This window comes from Portunus trituberculatus, chromosome 1 (genome assembly GCF_017591435.1).
Source record: "Portunus trituberculatus isolate SZX2019 chromosome 1, ASM1759143v1, whole genome shotgun sequence".
NCBI classification, from domain to species: Eukaryota; Metazoa; Arthropoda; class Malacostraca; order Decapoda; family Portunidae; genus Portunus; species Portunus trituberculatus.
In genome coordinates, this window is record NC_059255.1 from 6455248 (window position 1) to 6477747 (window position 22500).

Genomic DNA, 22500 nt, shown 5'->3' on the forward strand with positions numbered 1-22500 from the left:
ACGGCCACGCTCACCACGACGCCCAGCACGCCCATCACGCCCGCTAGCCACACAACCCACAGCTTGACTCCCACCCGGCCCTCCACAGCTGGCATGAGTCCGGTTTGTCTCATTATGACTTCAGTTTTATCAATTACTGTCATAAAGTTTAATTGTAAGTCATTATGTATATTTTTTTGTGTCTTTTATTTTCATTGTGTGTAGAAGTAAGGGTTTTTTATATCTTTATCGTAATGGTTGTCTTGTATTGTTCATGTAATGGCTTTATCTAATTACGTAAGTAGGTCTTTAAGTGGTTGGATATAATGAGTTCTGATTTAAGTATACTCTTTTTGGTGTGAAGTACTTGAAACGTGGTCGTTTTTTGTGGGTTATTTGATAAAACGTTTTTTCATTTGGCCGGAAGTACAAGGAATCGGACAAGTTAAGGTGGGTATAAATCTCATTTCACGGCTCTGACTTCGACTTAATATAATCTTAGCTATTTCATATTTTACATTAAAATAAAAAAAAAATCCTCTTCCACACCTAACCCTAAATATACCAAATAACCCCTAACAAAACAACAAATACGAAAACAACCGTACAATGATAAAAAAAAAAAAAACAACGAAAACCCATATAAACCCCCAAAATCAACAAACTTAATACATACAACCCATTTATAACACCCAAATAAAAATAAATAAATAAACCAAACTAAAACGAAAAAATAAAACCACATACCAACACAAAATAAACTAGAAACAATAAAATAACAAGGAAATAGAAGTCGGAGGGAAGGGATTAGGAGACGACATGCTGGCTCGGTTCTAATGGAAGAGGGGAAGAAGAGGGAACAGGGAGGGGGAGAAAGAGGGTGTTACTGTGGGAGAAAGCCATTATTATTGCTGCCTTGGCCTTGAATCCGCCGGGGTGATAGGGAACGTGTGTGTGTGTGTGTGTGTGTGTGTGTGTGTGTGATGTAACGGGCAAGATAAGGAAGGCTGTGATGATAGTGGTGGTGATGGTGGTGGTGACTCAATAAAGATAATGGTGACTAGTTAGTGATAAGGATGGCGTAATAGACAAGAATGATAGTAGTAATGGTGGTAGAGAGTAAGAATGACGCTAATGGTGTGGTGGTGATGGTGGTGGTGACTCAATAAAGATAATGGTGACTAGTTAGTGATAAGGATGGCGTAATAGGCAAGAATGATAGTAGTAATGGTGGTAGAGAGTAAGAATGACGCTAATGGTGTGGTGGTGATGGTGGTGGTGACTCAATAAAGATAATGGAGACTAGTTAGTGATAAGGATGGCATAATAGACAAGAATGATAATAGTAATGGTGGTAGAAAGAGAGTAAGAATGACACTAATGGTGTGGTGGTGATGATGGTGGTGACTCAATAAAGATAATGGTGACTAGTTAGTGATAGGGATGGCGTAATAGACAAGAATGATAATAGTAATGGTGGTAGAGAGTAAGAATGACGCTAATGGTGTGGTGGTGATGGTGGTGGTGACTCAATAAAGATAATGGTGACTAGTTAGTGATAAGGATGGCGTAATAGACAAGAATGATAATAGTAATAGTGGTAGAAAGAGAGTAAGAATGACGCTAATGGTGTGGTGGTGATGATGGTGGTGACTCGTAAATATAATGGTGACTAGTTACGATGATAGGGATGGCGTAATAGGCAAGAATGATAATAGTAATGGTGGTAGAGTAAGAATGACGCTAATGGTGTGGTGGTGGTGATGGTGGTGACTGGTAAATATAATGGTGAATAGTTACGATGATAGGGATGGCGTAATAGGCAAGAATGATAATAGTAATGGTGGTAGAGAGTAAGAATGACGCTAATGGTGTGGTGGTGATGATGGTGGTGACTCAAGATAATGGTGAATAGTTACGATGATAGGGATGGCGTAATAGGCAAGAGAATGATAATAGTAATGGTGGTAGAAAGAGAGTAAGAATGACGCTAATGGTGTGGTGGTGGTGATGGTGGTGACTCAATAAAGATAATGGTGAATAGTTACGATGATAGGGATGGCGTAATAGGCAAATATGATAATAGTAATGGTGGTAGAGAGTAAGAACGATAATGGTGATGATAGGAAGCAAGAAGAGTGTTATGATAGTGTGATAATGGTGACTCATAAATAATGGTGACTAAATAGTTACGAGTGGTGGTGATAGGGATGGCGTAATAAGGCGAAGAGAGGGTAATGGGTAGATAATAAGGGGGTGAGAATGGTGGTAATGGTGATAATAGGAGCTAAGAAGTGATAATGATAGGAGGAAGAGGAGGAGAAAGATGAGGAGTTAGGTAAAGAAGATGAAGAAGAGGAAGAGAAGAAGACGAATAAGAGGAAGAGGAGGAGGAATAAAATGGAGATAGGAAGCAGGACTAGACAACGAATAAGAGGAAGAAGAGGAGGAGGAGGAGGAGGAGGAGATAGACAAAGAAGGAAGGGAAGACAACGAATAAGAGGAAGACGAAGGAGAAGGAAGAGGAAAACGAAGACATGTAAAAACAACTAGAGGGCGAAGAAGAGAGAAATAAAAAGAGAAAGAAGAGAAATAAAGGAAAAATAAATAAAGACATACAGACAGACGGACAAAGACAGACTGATAAACGTGTAAAAGAATCCGGGAAGAAATAAGATAAATAAGATAAGGATGAAAAAATAAAGAAAAAGAAAAAAAGGAGATTGGTGGAAACGAATAACGAGACGCACAAATAAACAAATGAAAATCGAATAGAAAAAAAAATAATAAATAAATAAATAAATAAATAAATAGATAGATAAATAATAAAAAAAAAATAAAAATACAAGTTAATTGAAATAAAGACCAGTTTTAATTACATAACTTTATTAGCTTTATATCATCATAGCTTTACAATTATTATTATTATTATTTATTTAATTGTTACATAAAAATCACAGCCTGTGTAACCAGATTGTCTTTTTTTTTGGTGAGAGAGAGAGAGAGAGAGAGAGAGAGAGAGAGAGAGAGAGAGAGAGAGAGAGAGAGAGAGAATCTATACACCTAAAATATACAAATAATTACATACTATTTCAGATCTGTCACTAGATAAAATGAAATACATCAAATATACTTAAAAAAGAGAGAGAGAGAGAGAGAGAGAGAGAGAGAGAGAGAGAGAGAGAGAGAGAGAGAGAGAGAAACTATTTGCCATACTCTATACACCTCTAAGAATGCATATACAATGAAAGACAGTGATTAGGATATGTATGCACCAAAGAATATGAAGACTATGAAAAGGCATTTAACGATTCTCACAACACCAGCACCAAGAATTAATGCCTTCAGCACCATAACGCATTTCCATATTCATTCTGGTGACTATTTGGTGACTTAATACAGCTTCAGAAACTCATGGGGGATTAAAATAGTGAAGACTGTGGCCATTAATCTTCTGCCCTCCATAGACCTTTCCTAATGTCAATAAAATGGTCTAATGGTACACAAATCTCAAGGTAAAAATGTGTCCCTGTACTGAAGGGGTTAAAATAGTGAAAACTGTGGCCATTAATCTTGTGCCCTCCATAGACCCTTCCTAATGTCAATATAATGGTCTAATGGTACACAAATCTCAAGGTAAAAATGTGTCCCAGTACTGAAGGGGTTAAAATAGTGAAAACTGTGGCCATTAATCTTGTGACCTCCATAGACCCTTCCTAATGTCAATAAAATGGTTTAATCGTACAAAAATCTCAAGGTAAAAATGTGTCCCAGTACTGAAGGGGTTAAAATAGTGAAGACTGTGGCCATTAATCTTGTGACCTCCATAGACCCTTCCTAATGTCAATAAAATGGTTTAATCGTACAAAAATCTCAAGGTAAAAATGTGTCCCAGTACTGAAGGGGTTAAAATAGTGAAGACTGTGGCCATTAATCTTCTGCCCTCCATAGACCCTTCCTAATGTCAATAAAATGGTTTAATCGTACACAAATCTCAAGGTAAAAATGTGTCCCTGTACTGAAGTGGAATGAAAGACTAGGAAGAAAATATATAGTAATTATTTTTCCACACACACACACACACACACACACACACACACACAGTAAGAGCTAAACACATAAATTAATACATAAATAGAAACAAAAATATAAATAACACCTTCAAATATAAGATAATCACAACTTTAAATTCACAAACACTTCAAATGTATGGTCTCTCTTTCCCCTACCACCACCACTACTATTACTACTACTACTACAGCATCACCATCACTACTACTCCTCCTACCATCACAACCACCACTACTACCACTACTACTACTACTACTACTACTACTACCACTCCAGCACCTTAAAATATCTCCGGTAGCTTGGCAGGTTGGGATGTGGCACTCTGGCTTCCCTGAGTGCCTCTGTCCACCTCGTCAGTGCCCAGGAAGGTGCCATATGCCCCTTCTGATTGTGTGCCATTGTTGCTGTCTGCTGGAATGAATAATAATAATAATAATAATAATAATAATAATAATAATAATAATAATAATAATAATAAGAAGAAGAAGAAGAAAGAGAAGAAGAAGGAGGAAGAGAAGGAGGACGAGGAAGAGAAAGAGGAGGACGAGAAAGAGGAGAAGGAGAAGAAGAGGAGAAAGAGGAGAAGGAGAAGAAGAATGAAGAGAAGGAGAAGAAGGACGAGAAAGAGAAGGAGAAGGAGAAAGAGAAAGATGAAGAGGAGGAAAAGAAAAAAAAACCAAGAGGTATACCAACAATAAGAAAAAGAAAAAAGAAAGAAAAAAAAGAAAGAAAAGAAAGAAAAAGGAAGGAAGGAAGGAAGGAAGGAAGGAAGGAAGGAAGGAAGGTTGACCGACTCACCTGGCAAGTCGTTCCAATACTGTTTCTCCCCGGACAGAAAGATGATGTAGAAAGTGTTGCCAACCAGGTACACAATCCCTGCTATCCAGAACACCAGCTTCCACTGCCCCACTGTCTCCTGGTGGTGGGGGGACACAGGGAGAGAGACCCATGAATGCAGAGATAGAGATAGATAGATAGATAGATAGATAGATAGATACATACACACACACAAAATTGGACATAGATATTTTGACACACACACACATAGATAGATACTTAGAAAGATATACATACATACATACACACAAAGATAAGACACAAATATTTAGAGGGACAGAGAGACACACACAGATAGATAGACAGACAGATAAATAGATAGATAGATGAATGGAGAAAAGAGAAAAAGAGAGAGAGAAGAAGAGAATGAGATGGAGAAAAGAGAAGAGGGAGAAAGAGGAGAATGAGATGGGCAAATGGAGAAAAGAGAAGAGAGAACAAGAGAATATCAGGAGGAGGAGGAGGAGGAGGAGGAGGAGGAGGAGAAATGAAGTGTGAGAGAAAGAAAGTGAGTGATGAATAGATGAATAAATGATAAATAAAGATACACACACACACACACACACACACACACACACACACCACAGATGATCTCACAATTTTAAAACCCACCCAGAGCCTTCCAGACCCTGCCAGATAGACACACACACACACACCCTGCCAAACCCCAAAACACCCTGCCAGAACACTACACACTCTGCCAGCCCCCCAAACACCCTGCCAATCCCAAAACACCCCTGCTAGACCCTCAAATACCCTGCCAGTCCCTCAAAACACCCCTGCTAGACCCCCAAACACCCTGCCAACCCCCAAAACACCCTTGCTAAACCCCAATACACACCTTTTCAGACCCCTTCACACCCTGCCAGCCTCCTGCACACCCTGCCAGTCCCCCATACATCCTGCCAGACCCCCAAACACCCTGCTAGACACCCAAACACCCTGTCAACCCCCAAAACACCCCTGCTAGACCTTAATACACACCTATTCAGACCCCTTCACACCCTGCCAAACCCCTTCACACCCTGCCAGACCCCAAACACCCTGCTAGACCCCCACACACCCTGCCAGCCACCCACACACCCTACCAGTCCCCCACACACCCTGCCAGACCCCCAAAACACCCTGTCAGCCCCAAAAAACACCCCTGCTAGACCACAATACACACCTTTTCAGACCCCTTCACACCCTGCCAGCCTCCTGCACACCCTGCCAGCCCCCCCACACACCCTGCCAGACCCCAAACACCATGCCAACCCCCAAAACACCCTTGTTATATCCCAATACACACCTATTCAGACCCTTCACACCCTGCCAGCCACCCACACACTCTGCCAGCCACCCACACACCCTACCAGTCCCCCACACACCCTGCCAGACCCCCAAAACACCCTGTCAGCCCCAAAACACCCCTCCTAGACCCCAATACACACCTTTTTAGACCCCTTCACACCCTGCCAGCCACCCACACACCCTACTAGTCCCCCATACACCTTGCCAGCCCCCCACACCCTGCCAGCCACCCACACACCCTGCCAGCTACCCACACACCCTGCCAGCTTCCCACACACCCTACCAGTCCCCCATATACCCTGCCAGACCCCTATACACCTTGCCAGCCTCCTACACACCCTGCCAGCCCCCAATACACACCTTTCCATTAATAAGAGCCCCTGCAACCATTGGGGCTACAAATCCTGGTACAGTTGCAGCACAGTTAGTCAGCCCCATTAGAGTCCCTGCGAAATTGGGGGCTATGTCGAGGTGGGAGTTGATGTACCCAGAGAAGGTAGCCCCGTTCAGCCCCACACCGAGACACAGCAGGGTGATGGCGATGGTTCTGTTGCATCCAGCGTACCCAACCAGAACCAAACACACCATTGGTCCATAGATGCCTGTGTGGGGGGGTAGAGAGAGATGGGGTGAGGGGTGAGGGGCTGGATGTTTTAGGAGATAGGGTGTGGAAAAAGACAATAGTGAATGAAGGGGTATAAATAACAAGAGAATGGTTATTTGTTAGTATGAAAGGCTGGAACACAACAAAATAAAGAAAGAAAGAAAGAAAGAAATAAGGGAAATGGAAAATGAGAAATAGGGTGAAGGGTATTGGGGTGAGGGACTGGATGTGTTGGGGTGTTTTTGGGGTGTTTTTTTGGGGGTGTGTGTGTGTTTTAAGGGGTGTTTTTGGTGTGTTTGTGTGTTGGGGTGTTTTTGGGGTGTGTTTGAGTGTGTTAGGGTGTGCTGGGGTGTGTTGGAGCATGTGTGTGTTTTTGGGGTGTATTTGTGTGTGTGTGTGTGTGTTTTAAAGTGTGTTTTTGGTGTGTTTGAGTGTGTTGGGGTGTTTTTAGGGTGTGTTGGGGTGTGTTGGAGCATGTGTGTGTGTTTTAAAGTGTGTTTTTGGTGTGTTTGAGCGAGTTGGGGGTGTGTTTAGAAATGTGTGTTTTTGGTGTGTTTGAGTGTGTTAGGGTGTGCTGGGGTGTGTTGGAGCATGTGTGTGTGTGTTTTAAAGTGTGTTTTTGGTGTGTTTGAGCGAGTTGGGGGTGTGTTTAGAAATGTGTGTGTTTTTGGTGTGTTTGTGCATGTTGGGGTGTGTTTGAGTGAGTTAGGGATGTATCTAAGTGTGTTTGAGTGTGTTTGAGTGTGTTTAAACGTGTTGGGGTGTGTATGTTTGAGGGTACCACCACCACCACCACCACACACCTATGCTATTGAAGAGCCTCCTGGTGTTAGCGGTGGAGAGCCTGCCGGAGGTCTGGAGGTAGTCTGCCAGCTGCCCCACCACCATACTGAATAGCCACATCACCAGGTACGGCAGGGCTGACATGAAGCTGTTCTGAAGGGCGACAGGGAGGTAGATAGATAGATAGATAGATAGATAGATAGATAAATGATAGGCAATAGGGAGGTAGATAAGGAGATAGATAGATAAATGAGCTAATGTAATTTAATCTAACTAGTAAATCGGTCTTTGAATAAATGAATGGATAAATAAATAAAGAAAATAACTAAAATCTAAACACACACACACACACACACACACACACAAACACCCAATAAAACACAACAAAAACACACAAAAAACACCAATACTTTCACATTAGCACTATGAAAACACACACACACACACACACACACACACACACGTATTCACACAGACACACACTCCAATACTCACAATGACAATACCAAAACACACTCAAACATACATACACACACACACACACACACAAAACATCCAAAACGCACCAATATTCACAACAATAATACGAAAACACACTTACACTCACACACACACAAAACACCCAATAAAACAAAAAACACCCCAAAACACTCAAAACACCCCAAAAAAACACCCAAAACACCCAAAAACACACCCAAAACCACTTAAACTCACCCACAAGAATATCAAAATGAAGGACACACACTCAAACACACTCACACACACACACACACACACACACAATACTTACATGAGCAATATCAAAACGCAGGATATTCTTCATGTAAGTAGGCATTTCAGTTAGTAGTGTGTAGAAACCCCAGTTCTGAGCCACATGGGCGACGACGATGGCCCAGAAGGGGAGGGAGGTGAGCACGTGGACCAGGGGGAACGGGCGGACCTGGAATGGGGGGCTGCGGTGAGGCTGGGGGGCTACGGGGGGCTGGCTATTGGGGCTTTTTGTGGGGATTTCTGTGTTGAGAGAGAGAGAGAGAGAGAGAGAGAGAGAGAGAGAGAGAAAATATGACAAAACAAAGGAAATAAGTAGATAAGATAAACAAGACACACGTACAGACGGACACTGACTTTAGAAGAGGCAGAATGATAAAAAGATAGAGAAAAGAAGAAAAAGAAAATGAAGAAAAAAAATAAATAAATAAAGATAAACAGTAAGGCACACGTACAGACGGACAACTGACCTTAGAAGTGGCGGATCTGTTTAAGGAGTGTTGTATGTAAGTGAGCTCGTCAAGATTGATGCGTGGATGTTTCTCAGGGTCATCGTGGATCTGTGGAGCCAAGGACATGCCCATTAATCCTCTCTCTCTCTCTCTCTCTCTCTTATTCTGTTTTATCTTTCTTTATTTTTTTCTTTTTCTTATTTCATTTTCTTTTTTCATCCATTCTTCATTCTTTTTGTTCATATATTTTCTTTTTCATTTGTTGTTTCTCCTGCTTGTAATGTAAAAAATCTTGTCAATCTGTCACTACAACCACAAAAACACCCTTAAAAAACCCACATCACTCATTTCTCTAACTAATAATGCAGAAATCTTGTTAATCTGTCACTACAACCACAAAAACACCCTTAAAAAACCCACATCACTCATTATTTCTCTAACTAATAATGTAGAAATCTTGTTAATCTGTCACTACAACCACAAAAACACCCTTGAAAAACCCACATCACTCACCATTTCACCTAAAAACACACATACACACAAAAATCTAACCATAAAACACTCCATACACACACACACACAAACACACAACATTCAAAACATTTATCCCTGAATTTGGCAAACTCTTCACCTATCTAAGAGAAGCAGCATTTGAAGGAGCCAGAATGGAGGAGGAGGAGGAGGAGGAGGAGGAGGAGGAATGTCGGTGTCAGGCTCTCTTCATTATATATTCTTTTTTTTTAATCTTGCGTTACTCTTGATTGACTTCTCTTGCATAAAAAGAAGAAATACTAGGCAAACACACACACACACACACACAAAGATAGACAGATAAATACCTACAGAAACACACACACAACACAAACACACACACACACACAAACGTACCAGAAACATCCAAGCAATACACCACAGGACTCCGAGAGCTCCAAATAGATAGAAGACAGAAGGCCAGCCACCGAGGAACGAAGACTGACACAACAGCCCGGATATTGGCATGGAAATTACTGTGCCAACCTGCGAACCTGTGGGAGAGAAGAGATTGATGAGAGAGAGAGAGAGAGAGAGAGAGAGAGAGAGAGAGAGAGAGAGAGAGAGAATAATACACCATCTGCCTTAAAACTAGATTAAATAGTGTCTTTTTAACATTTTCTTCTTTCTCCTTTCCTCCTCGTCTTCCTCTATTTCTCCTCTCCATCTCTTCTTCCTCCATTTCCCCTCTTTCTTTTCTCCTACTCTTGTTTCCCCTCCCTTCAGTTCTCCTTTCCTCCTCTTCCTCTTCTTCACACTCCTATCGCCACTACTAGTACACACCTGCACCTTGAAACACTCCCAGACACCTTGGAAACCTACTTTAAGCTGTATATGACAAAAGACAGCCAGGTAGAGACTTTCCTTTTATTTTTCCTTCTTTCCTCCTCCTCCTTCCACTCCCAGTACACATCTACGCCTAGAAACACTCCCACACTCTTTGAAAACCTTGTATATAACGCTAAATGTAAGACAGACAGACCGCCACCAGGTTTCACACTACTACGCCTTTATTTTTCGCCTCCTCCTCTTCTATTTCTCCCTCCTTCCTCCTCCTCATACCCCTGCTACCACTACTAGTACACATCTACAAATAGAAACACCACACACCTTGTAAACCTTGTACATTAGGCTAAATATGACGAAGAGAGACCAACATTCATCCTCCTCCTTTATTTCTCGCTTCCTCCTCCTCCTCTTCTTCTATTTCTCCTTCCTTCCTCTTCCTCACACCCCTGCTATCACTACTAGTACACACCTGCGTCAAGAAACACTCACAGACACCTTGAAAACCTTGTATATTACGCTAAATATGGTGGAGAGAGCCAACTAGGGTGGCGGCGGGCGGGCAGCGGTGGGCCTGATGACGTCACGGCTCCCCGGGCCAGGAGCTCGTGACGTCACAGGCCTTGTAAAATACGTTTCGCAATTCATTTTGAAAATCGGGTTTTTAAATACTGCACATAGACTGAATTCCTTTATATATTTGGATTCCTCATATATTTTAACTATTCCCCAAATTAACAAAACACTTCAAGCCTGAGCAGTAATTCAATGAAAAATAAGAATTAATTCGGCTACTTTTTACAACACTGAAGTCACTAAATATAATTCCACAGCCCACAAAGTTTGATTTTTTTGTAATTCCAACACTTCAAAAGCTATGAACTACTTTCACAAATACTTAAGGTTTAGTTTGGAGCCGAAATAAAAAGAAAAATACGAACCCGTAAACACAAACCTTTATACTTTGAACGGGACTAAAGATTACTTCAAAGTCTGCACACTCACCTCAAACAGGTGTTTCAACATTTATTAAGTCATAAAGTATTTTTCTAAGCAATAATATCTTACCTAGAAACTCGAATAAAAAAATTCATAATCGGGTTTAGAAAAAATAACACCGGAAACCCGACACACATTTACACCAAAACACCCACAAAGCAAACTTGTTCCTCGCAACACGTGTATTGGAAACACTCACAATGTTGCTAGCTATCATTCACAAACAATAAACCCACCTCAACACTCCCACTAATTAGTGGGAGAAATATTGGGAAAACAGTGTTACCGACTTGCCTCAGGCGCCAGGGCCCCGGCAGACACAATCCAAGATGGCGGCGGCCCGATGCTGTTATGCTCACTTTAAAACCTTCACCACACCAACACCAAGCCATGGCGGACATATTTGACGGGATGATGTGAAGGCAGAGGCTGGCGGCTCCGTCTCATGACATGTTTGGCTTGTAATAAATGAAAGGTGAGCAGATAATGACCGATAAACAGCAGCGGCCTCAGCTGACCCCTTTGTTTACATCCGGGAATTTCATTTTCCGCTGCGGGTTATTCACTGATATGCTGCCCTGGGGGTTAGGGACGGCTGGTTACACTCCATAGTGACGACTTATGACACCATCATGTTGAGTTATATGCGTGTAATCCTTGTATTAGCTAGTGAAGCCTGCCCCGGCCCGCACCACCACTCCCCTCACGGTCCCCTGGCCCCCCCCACGCCTCTCACACCTTCAGCCACATATGGACAGTGAAACTTACTTTACCGAGAAGCCACACACTACTACACTCATTGTTTTCGTCTCCACTGTGGTAAATGTTTTCAATAAACCACTTTCTTTCATCTTGGCTGCGTTTTCTGGTCACTACCACGGATTTTCACACAGAACTTAGGTTGTTCTTCATAACACAGAGAATGTGGGATAAGTCGTTCAGTATTACACAGTGTCAAGGCACTGCCACCTCAACACCAAGAAAACACTCCAATAATACAGGACTCTTGCTTCACACCCTATCGTCACCACGGCTCAAGGAAACCTGTCACTGTCACTGGCCGCTGAGGAGGGCCGAGGGGACAGAGTTGACTCAAGACAGTGTTGCCAATACCAAGGATCCACAGTCTTGGATCTAATTGTGATTGATTGATAACTTTATTGTTGTAGCAGTGCATACAACAAGGGAGGAGGTCAGGTCACACCGGCCACCCCCTAAGCACGGAACAAAAGGGATTTAAGAGTGCGTCAGGAGGCGGAGGTGAAGCACGTCCACCCACACGTCTTATTCTGTTCCCTCAATCATCAAAATTTTCTATACAAAGTTGAGTAACAATTAAGCCAGCATATTGACAATACCAAATAGAGGAAAAGCTCGTGGAAATTCAAACCCAAGGCATCATGAACTATCGTACCTCTTGTCAGATTGTCGTACTTGGTTTCCCTTTCCCTGTACCTCCCCCCCCCCCACCATCTCCTCTCCCTCTCTGGCGGATTCAAAGTTTAGGAGGCTGACCTGAATTCCTACACCCCTTGAGATTGGTGACAAGCCGCTGGGAAGGAGGGGTGCCTTATCAGGGGGCGGGGTGCTGTTCGGGGGGACCCACAACCCCTCACAACCTACCCCCCGGGCCCCCACTACACACACAAAAAAAAAAAAAATAATAATAATAATAATAAATAAAAAATAAATAAAAAAAATACACAAATTAATAAAATGAGAAAAAACTGCAATCTTGAGGGTAATTTAAAGATATACGTAGAGATAACTTGATGTAATAAGAGCAGTAATCATCTACCATTACACAGTTGTTCAAATTGTAAAGCTAGGGGTAACTAATTTATTACTGATAGGAGCCAAGGCCAGAAATCATAGCCACTCACCCTCCACACTCAAGCTGTAACATTACTGAACTCTAAAGACAAACACTAAGGTCCCTATTTAAAAACTTCTCTTCTCTCTCACCATAACTATTTCCCAAGGCCACAGAGATGATTAGCGGAGTTTTCAAGAGTGTTTCTCCAGTTAATAATGTAGAAACCTTATTAATCTACCTCTAGAACCGTTAAAACATCTTAAAAATCTCTTGTAAACTTAAATAAAGACTTCTGTAGTAGAACTGTTAGAGTATACGAGCCAAGTCACACAATCTGATTAAACCTTTTCACACAGCCTTGTTCATTACTGTTCCGTATACGCCTGTCACCTTGCACCATGCCCTATATACACACCACTGCCCATAATAAATAGATAAATAAATAAATAGAGAGATAGATAAATAAAATGGTGTGTGTGTGTGTGCTGTTCAAACGACCATCTTCCTGCGATCCACTACTTGAGAGAGAGAGAGAGAGAGAGAGAGAGAGAGAGAGAGAGAGAGAGAGAGAGAGAGAGAGAGAGAGAGACTTAGTAGGAATGAAAGAAAGAGAAAAAGAGAAACAGGGATAAAAAATTAAGGAAAGAGAGCAAGAGGATTGGTAGGAATGAGAGAGAGAGAGAGAGAGAGAGAGAGAGAGAGAGAGAGAGAGAGAGAGAGAGAGAGAGAGAGAGAGAGAGAGAGAGAGAGAGAGCATAGACACATTTCAAAACATCAAAAAAACAGAAAACAAACAAACAAACAAACAAACAAAACTATTATTCCCATTACTGCAATATTAAGAAAGATAATAGCAACAATAATAATAAAAATTGTAGTAGTAGTGGTAGTAGTAGTAGTGGTGGTGGTAGTGGTGGTGGTGGTGGTGGTGACTCCCTCTTAATCTCCCCACAGACTCACCACACATCAAAACACTGTCCATTGTCCTCATTTGTCACTATCATGTCACTATCTCTGCTCCAAGGCAGTGTTCTCTCACTATCACTGTTTTCCAAGGCCACAGAGATGACTAACTGGCTCTCAACACTGTTTCTCCTGTTAATAATGTAGAAATGTTGTTAATCTGTCACTAGAACCTTAAAAACACCCTTAAAAACCCACGTCTCTTATTGTTTCTCCTGTTAATAATGCAGAAATGTTGTTAATCTGCCACTAGAACCACAAAAACACCCTTAAAAACCCACGTCACTTATTGTTTCTCCTGTTAATAATGCAGAAATGTTGTTAATCTGTCACTAGAACCACAAAAACACCCTTAAAAACCCACGTCACTTATTGTTTCTCCTGTTAATAATGCAGAAATGTTGTTAATCTGTCACTAGAACCACAAAACACCCTTAAAACCCACGTCACTTATTGTTTCTCCTGTTAATAATGCAGAAATGTTGTTAATCTGTCACTAGAACCACAAAACACCCTTAAAACCCACGTCACTTATTGTTTCTCCTGTTAATAATGCAGAAATGTTGTTAATCTGTCACTAGAACCACAAAACACCCTTAAAACCCACGTCACTTATTGTTTCTCCTGTTAATAATGCAGAAATGTTGTTAATCTGTCACTAGAACCACAAAACACCCTTAAAACCCACGTCACTTATTGTTTCTCCTGTTAATAATGCAGAAATGTTGTTAATCTGTCACTAGAACCACAAAAACACCCTTAAAAACCCACGTCACTTATTGTTTCTCCTGTTAATAATGCAGAAATGTTGTTAATCTGTCACTAGAACCACAAAAACACCCTTAAAAACCCACGTCACTTATTGTTTCTCCTGTTAATAATGCAGAAATGTTGTTAATCTGTCACTAGAACCACAAAACACCCTTAAAACCCACGTCACTTATTGTTTCTCCTGTTAATAATGCAGAAATGTTGTTAATCTGTCACTAGAACCACAAAACACCCTTAAAACCCACGTCACTTATTGTTTCTCCTGTTAATAATGCAGAAATGTTGTTAATCTGTCACTAGAACCACAAAACACCCTTAAAACCCACGTCACTTATTGTTTCTCCTGTTAATAATGCAGAAATGTTGTTAATCTGTCACTAGAACCACAAAACACCCTTAAAACCCACGTCACTTATTGTTTCTCCTGTTAATAATGCAGAAATGTTGTTAATCTGTCACTAGAACCACAAAACACCCTTAAAACCCACGTCACTTATTGTTTCTCCTGTTAATAATGCAGAAATGTTGTTAATCTGTCACTAGAACCACAAAACACCCTTAAAACCCACGTCACTTATTGTTTCTCCTGTTAATAATGCAGAAATGTTGTTAATCTGTCACTAGAACCACAAAACACCCTTAAAACCCACGTCACTTATTGTTTCTCCTGTTAATAATGCAGAAATGTTGTTAATCTGTCACTAGAACCACAAAACACCCTTAAAACCCACGTCACTTATTGTTTCTCCTGTTAATAATGCAGAAATGTTGTTAATCTGTCACTAGAACCACAAAACACCCTTAAAACCCACGTCACTTATTGTTTCTCCTGTTAATAATGCAGAAATGTTGTTAATCTGTCACTAGAACCACAAAACACCCTTAAAACCCACGTCACTTATTGTTTCTCCTGTTAATAATGCAGAAATGTTGTTAATCTGTCACTAGAACCACAAAACACCCTTAAAACCCACGTCACTTATTGTTTCTCCTGTTAATAATGCAGAAATGTTGTTAATCTGTCACTAGAACCACAAAACACCCTTAAAACCCACGTCACTTATTGTTTCTCCTGTTAATAATGCAGAAATGTTGTTAATCTGTCACTAGAACCACAAAACACCCTTAAAACCCACGTCACTTATTGTTTCTCCTGTTAATAATGCAGAAATGTTGTTAATCTGTCACTAGAACCACAAAACACCCTTAAAACCCACGTCACTTATTGTTTCTCCTGTTAATAATGCAGAAATGTTGTTAATCTGTCACTAGAACCACAAAACACCCTTAAAACCCACGTCACTTATTGTTTCTCCTGTTAATAATGCAGAAATGTTGTTAATCTGTCACTAGAACCACAAAACACCCTTAAAACCCACGTCACTTATTGTTTCTCCTGTTAATAATGCAGAAATGTTGTTAATCTGTCACTAGAACCACAAAACACCCTTAAAACCCACGTCACTTATTGTTTCTCCTGTTAATAATGCAGAAATGTTGTTAATCTGTCACTAGAACCACAAAACACCCTTAAAACCCACGTCACTTATTGTTTCTCCTGTTAATAATGCAGAAATGTTGTTAATCTGTCACTAGAACCACAAAACACCCTTAAAACCCACGTCACTTATTGTTTCTCCTGTTAATAATGCAGAAATGTTGTTAATCTGTCACTAGAACCACAAAACACCCTTAAAACCCACGTCACTTATTGTTTCTCCTGTTAATAATGCAGAAATGTTGTTAATCTGTCACTAGAACCACAAAACACCCTTAAAACCCACGTCACTTATTGTTTCTCCTGTTAATAATGCAGAAATGTTGTTAATCTGTCACTAGAACCACAAAACACCCTTAAAACCCACGTCACTTATTGTTTCTCCTGTTAATAATGCAGAAATGTTGTTAATCTGTCACTAGAACCACAAAAACACCCTTAAAAACCCACGTCACTTATTGTTTCTCCTGTTAATAATGCAGAAATGTTGTTAATCTGTCACTAGAACCACAAAACACCCTTAAAACCCACGTCACTTATTGTTTCTCCTGTTAATAATGCAGAAATGTTGTTAATCTGTCACTAGAACCACAAAACACCCTTAAAACCCACGTCACTTATTGTTTCTCCTGTTAATAATGCAGAAATGTTGTTAATCTGTCACTAGAACCACAAAACACCCTTAAAACCCACGTCACTTATTGTTTCTCCTGTTAATAATGCAGAAATGTTGTTAATCTGTCACTAGAACCACAAAACACCCTTAAAACCCACGTCACTTATTGTTTCTCCTGTTAATAATGCAGAAATGTTGTTAATCTGTCACTAGAACCACAAAACACCCTTAAAACCCACGTCACTTATTGTTTCTCCTGTTAATAATGCAGAAATGTTGTTAATCTGTCACTAGAACCACAAAACACCCTTAAAACCCACGTCACTTATTGTTTCTCCTGTTAATAATGCAGAAATGTTGTTAATCTGTCACTAGAACCACAAAACACCCTTAAAACCCACGTCACTTATTGTTTCTCCTGTTAATAATGCAGAAATGTTGTTAATCTGTCACTAGAACCACAAAACACCCTTAAAACCCACGTCACTTATTGTTTCTCCTGTTAATAATGCAGAAATGTTGTTAATCTGTCACTAGAACCACAAAAACACCCTTAAAAACCCACGTCACTTATTGTTTCTCCTGTTAATAATGCAGAAATGTTGTTAATCTGTCACTAGAACCACAAAAACACCCTTAAAAACCCACGTCACTTATTGTTTCTCCTGTTAATAATGCAGAAATGTTGTTAATCTGTCACTAGAATCTTAAAAACACCCTTAAAAACCCGTACAACTTCAACTAAACTCTTTGAAAAGCTGAGATGAAGCTGACAGAAGAGAAAGAGAGAGTGAATGAATGAATGAATGAGTGAATTGAGTGTGTGTGTGTGTGTGTGTGTGTGTGTAATTCACTGTTTGATCTGTTGCAGTCTATGACGAGACAGCCACGTTACCCTAAAACGAGCTCAGAGCTCATTATTTCCGATCTTGGGATAGGTCTGAGACCAGGCACACACCACACACCGGGACAACAAGGTCACAACTCCTCCATTTACATCCCGTACCTACTCACTGCTAGGTGAACAGGGCTACGTGAAAGGAGACACACCCAAATATCTCCACCCGGCCGGGGAATGTGTGTGTGTGTGTGTGTGTGTGTGTGTGTGTGTGTGTGTGTGTGTGTGTGTGTGTGTGTGTGTGTGTGTGTGTGTGTGTGTGTGTGTGTGTCTTACCTGTGTAGATGAAGGAGGAGGCTCTGCTACGCTCAAAAGGAGGGATCCAGCGAGCCAGCATTGAGTTCATGGCTGGAAACGTGACGCCCTAGAGAGAGAGAGAGAGAGAGAGAGAGAGAGAGAGAGAGAGAGAGAGAGAGAGAGAGAGAGAGAGAGAGAGAGAGAGTATAAATTAGTGAATCAAAGCAAATAAATACTGAAAATATCGTTAAAAATAAATGAAAAATAAAAAAAAAAATAAATAAATCAGACAAGGAAGTAGAATAAGATTTCCACACAAATAAAAAAAGAGGAAAAAATAACAATAAAAATAAAAGATAAAAGAAAGAAAAGAAATTGAAGGAAAAGAATGAACAAACAAAAACAGGAATAAATTAAACTAAACACACACACACACACACACACACACACACACAGACAGAGAATGGACCAAGTGGATAATGAGAAACTGATCCTGAGAGAAGAATATAACATTAGAAGCACAAGATCGCATAGTAAGAAGCTGAGGAAGGGAAGATGTCTGAGAGATGTTAAAAAATATAGATTCCCGCAAAGATGTGTTGAGACTTGGAACAGTTTGAGTGAGAAAGTGGTGTCACCAACGAGTGTGCAGAGCTTCAAAGAAACATTGGATAAGTGTAGATCTGGAGACGGGGCCACACCAGCGTAAAGCCCAGGCCATGGAAAACTACAACTACGTAAATTGTGGAAATGTTGTTAATCTGTCACTAGAACCACAAAAACACCCTTAAAAACCCACGTCACTTATTGTTTCTCCTGTTAATAATGCAGAAATGTTGTTAATCTGTCACTAGAACCACAAAAACACCCTTAAAAACCCACGTCACTTATTGTTTCTCCTGTTAATAATGCAGAAATGTTGTTAATCTGTCACTAGAACCTTAGAAACACCCTTAAAAACCTGTACAATTTCAACTAAACTCTTTGAAAAGCTAACAAAAGAGAAAGAGAGAATGAATGAATGAATGAATGAATGAACGAACACACACACACACACACACTTACCTCACCCAATCCTTCTATGACTCTAAGAGCGATAAACAGCGTAGTTGAAGTCCGTGCCACAACTGGAGTAAGAAGAGTAAGAACAGCGGTCACCAACACCCCCACACAGAACACCACCTTGCCCCCTACCACCTCCCCCAGCCGGCCGCCCAGGGGATTGGTGATGACATAACCCCAGAAGAACGCGCCCAGTATCAGTGCCTGCTCGTTCTCGTCCCAGGCAAACTCTCCGTCCTGTGGTATAAGGGGTTAGGTTAGGTTAGGTTAGGTTAGGTTGAGTTGGGTTAGGTTGGTTAGGTTAGGTTAGGTTGGGTTAAGTTGAGTTGGGTTGTGTTGGGTTGGGTTAGGTTAGGTTAGGTTGGGTTGGGTTGGGTTAGGTTAGGTTAGGTTAGGTTAGGTTAGGTTGGGTTGGGTTGGGTTGGGTTAGGTTAGGTTAGGTTAGGTTAGGTTGGGTTGGGTTGGGTTGGGTTGGGTTGGGTTGGGTTAGGTTAGGTTAGGTTAGGTTAGGTTGTGTTGGGTTGTGTTGGGTTGAGTTAGGTTAGGTTAGGTTAGGTTGGGTTGGGTTGTGTTGTGTTGGGTTGAGTTGTGTTGAAAGGCTGTTATTATTTGTATCTATTTATTGATTTCTTTTTACTGATTTATTTATATATTATTTATTTATTTATTTATCAATTTTTGTGTGTGTGTGTGTGTGTGTTTGATCTCTCTCTCTCTCTCTCTCTCTCTCTCTCTCTCTCTCTCTCTCTAAAAGGAATGTAAATGAGAAAAAAATGTCAAAATGAACTCAAAAATAAATAAATAAAAATCAGCTTAACTCCTTCAGTACTGGGACACATTTTTACCATGAGATTTGTGTACCATTAGACCATTTTATTGACATCAGGAAGGGTCTATGGAGGTCACAAGATTAATGGCCACAGTCTTCACTATTTTAACCCCTTCAGTACTGGGACACATTTTTACCTTGAGATATGTGTACCATTAGACCATTTTATTGACATCAGGAAGGGTCTATGGAGGGCACAAGATTAATAATACAGTCTTCACTATTTTAACCCCTTCAGTACTGGGACACATTTTTACCTTGAGATATGTGTACCATTAGACCATTTTATTGACATTAGTAAGGGTCTATGGAGGTCACAAGATTAATGGCCACAGTCTTCACTATTTTAACCCCTTCAGTACTGGGACACATTTTTACCTTGAGATATGTGTACCATTAGACCATTTTATTATTAGGAAGGGTCTATGGAGGTCACAAGATTACTGAAGGGGTTAAAAAACACACAAACACCAACAACACACACACAAACACCATACCTGTGTCGAGTGGTGTGAGGAAGAGTTCTGGCCGGTGTCTGGGCAAGCTTCTGGTGTTGAGGTGTTGACATGGGGTATGGCGGAGCTGTTGACCATTGCCACCACCGCCACAGAGAGATTCACCCTCATGGCATACACATTCGCAAACCCCAGGAATCCCATCAGCCCCAGGACGTGACGTGTGCCAAACAGTCCTGGGGGTTAGGTTACGTTTTAGGATGGTTTGGGATGGTTTAGGATGGTTAAGGATTTTTTGAGGTAATTTTAGGATGGTTTAGAATTTTTAAGGATGGTTTGAGGTAATTTTAGGATGGTTTGGGATGGTTTAGGATGGTTAAGGATTTTTTTTAGGTAATTTTTGGATGGTTTAGGATGGTTAAGGATTTTTTAGGTAATTTTAGGATGGTTTAGGATGGTTAAGGATGGTTTGGGATAATTCTAGAATGGTTTAGGATGGTTAAGGATGGTTTGGGATAATTTTAGGATGGTTTGGGATGGTTTAGGATGGTTGAGAATTTTTTTAGGTAATTTTAGGATGATTTAGGATGTTTAAGGATGGTTTGAGGTAATTTTAGGATGGTTTGCGATAATTTTAGGATAGTTTGGGATGGTTTAGGATGGTTAAGGATTTTTTTAGGTAATTTTAAGATGATTTAGGATGGTTAAGGATGGTTTGGGATAATTCTAGAATGGTTTAGGATGGTTAAGGATGGTTTGAGGTAATTTTAGGATGGTTTGGGATAATTTTAGGATGGTTTGGGATGGTTTAGGATGGTTAAGGATTTTTTTAGGTAATTTTAGGATGGTTAAGGATGGTTTGGGATAATTCTAGGATGGTTTAGGATGTTTAAGGATGGTTTGAGGTAATTTTAGGATGGTTTGGGATGGTTTAGGATGTTTAAGAATTTTTTGAGGTAATTTTAGGATGGTGTAGGATGGTTAAGGATGGTTTGAGGTAATTTTAGGATGGTTTGGGATAATTTGGGATGGATGGTTTAGGATGAGGAAAGAAAGAAAGAAAGAAAGAAAGAAAGAATGAATGAAGTAAAACAATAACATCAACAAACAAAATGTGAGAGAGAGAGAGAGAGAGAGAGAGAGAGAGAGAGAGAGAGTAGCTAGGAAGGAGATAAAAGGAAGGTTAAGTTAGGTTTTTGGATAATTTAGGATGGTTTGGTTAAGTTAGGTTAGGTTTTGGATGGTTTAGGTTAGGTTAGGATAGGATAGGTTAAGTAAGGTTAGGTTAGGTTAGGATAGGTTAGGTTAGGTTAGGGTAAGGATCATTCAAACACACAAGGAACAAAATAAATAAATAAATAAATATATATCCCATACATAAAAAAAACACACACACACACACACACTCTCCATATAAATCAATTAAACTATATTCTATTTGCACACACACACACACACACACACAAACAAACACAAAACCACACACACACATAAATAAATTCTACCCTATTCTACACACACACACAGACACACACACACACACACACTGAGCACATACATAAATCCTGTTCTATTTTTCTCTTTTTTTTTTCCTTCCCGTATTATTTTCATTTTTTTTCACTTTCTGGGAAGATATAAATAAATTCTACTCTACACACACACACACACACACACACAGTACCTTCGGGTTTGACAGGAGGAGGCGCCACCACCAATCCTTCCTTCTCCTCCTCCTCCTGCTGCTGGCGTCCCATCCTCCTCAACACCTCCCTCGCCGCTGGCCGCTGATGCCTCTCCAGATTCATGGCAGAGACACGCTCATAGACACACGAGAGAGAGAGGGAGAGGGAAAGAGAGAGAGTGAGAGAGAGGCTGGCTAGGAGAGAGATAAAAGGAGAAAGTGAAATAAACACACACACTCACTAACAGGAGAGAAAGAGAGAGACTTAAGATGAAAAGAGAAAGTGAAATAAAGAAAGATTAGAGAGACAGAGAAAGAGAGGAGTGTAATAAGAGAATAGGAGAGACTGAGAGATGAGATAAAAAAACAGACTAGAAAAATAAAAGAGAGATTAGCAACAAAGACACAATGAAGACAGCTAGAGACAGACACACACACACACGCACAGCCGAGGTAAAACTGAGATGAAAAGTGATAAATTGGTGAGCTTGGATAGTGAAGATGGTGACACAGCTGTTAATATTTATGGTGAGGTGATGATGGCGAATGGTGAGTGTGTGTGTGTGTGTGG

The 22500-nt window shown here is 40.5% G+C and overlaps 2 protein-coding genes across 3 annotated transcripts in view; both read right to left on the reverse strand.

Moving 5' to 3' along the window:
- LOC123498492 (retinol dehydrogenase 11-like) overlaps positions 1-98 on the reverse strand; it is a 6202-nt gene extending 6104 nt beyond the window's left edge. The window contains exon 1 of the mRNA XM_045245683.1: positions 1-98. This exon is cut by the window's left edge and continues 76 nt beyond it. Coding sequence (XP_045101618.1) covers positions 1-95 — 95 coding nt within the window. The 5' untranslated portion in view covers positions 96-98.
- Positions 99-4091: 3993 nt separating this feature from the next.
- Positions 4092-22500, reverse strand: part of LOC123498560 (putative inorganic phosphate cotransporter) — an 18997-nt gene continuing 588 nt past the window's right edge. The window contains exons 1-11 of one of the 2 annotated variants that reach the window (XM_045245886.1): positions 21930-22500; positions 20291-20484; positions 18968-19201; positions 17942-18029; positions 9676-9812; positions 8806-8895; positions 8358-8507; positions 7588-7720; positions 6541-6782; positions 4849-4966; positions 4092-4458 (exon numbers count right to left, since the gene is read on the reverse strand). The exon at positions 21930-22500 is cut by the window's right edge and continues 588 nt beyond it. In XM_045245886.1, coding sequence (XP_045101821.1) covers positions 4331-4458; positions 4849-4966; positions 6541-6782; positions 7588-7720; positions 8358-8507; positions 8806-8895; positions 9676-9812; positions 17942-18029; positions 18968-19201; positions 20291-20484; positions 21930-22053 — 1638 coding nt within the window. In that variant the 5' untranslated portion in view covers positions 22054-22500 and the 3' untranslated portion in view covers positions 4092-4330. Of the gene's footprint in view, positions 4462-4848; positions 4967-6540; positions 6783-7587; positions 7721-8357; positions 8508-8805; positions 8896-9675; positions 9813-17941; positions 18030-18967; positions 19202-20290; positions 20485-21929 lie in introns of both variants that reach the window. The other variant, XM_045245802.1, reaches the window with a different exon arrangement.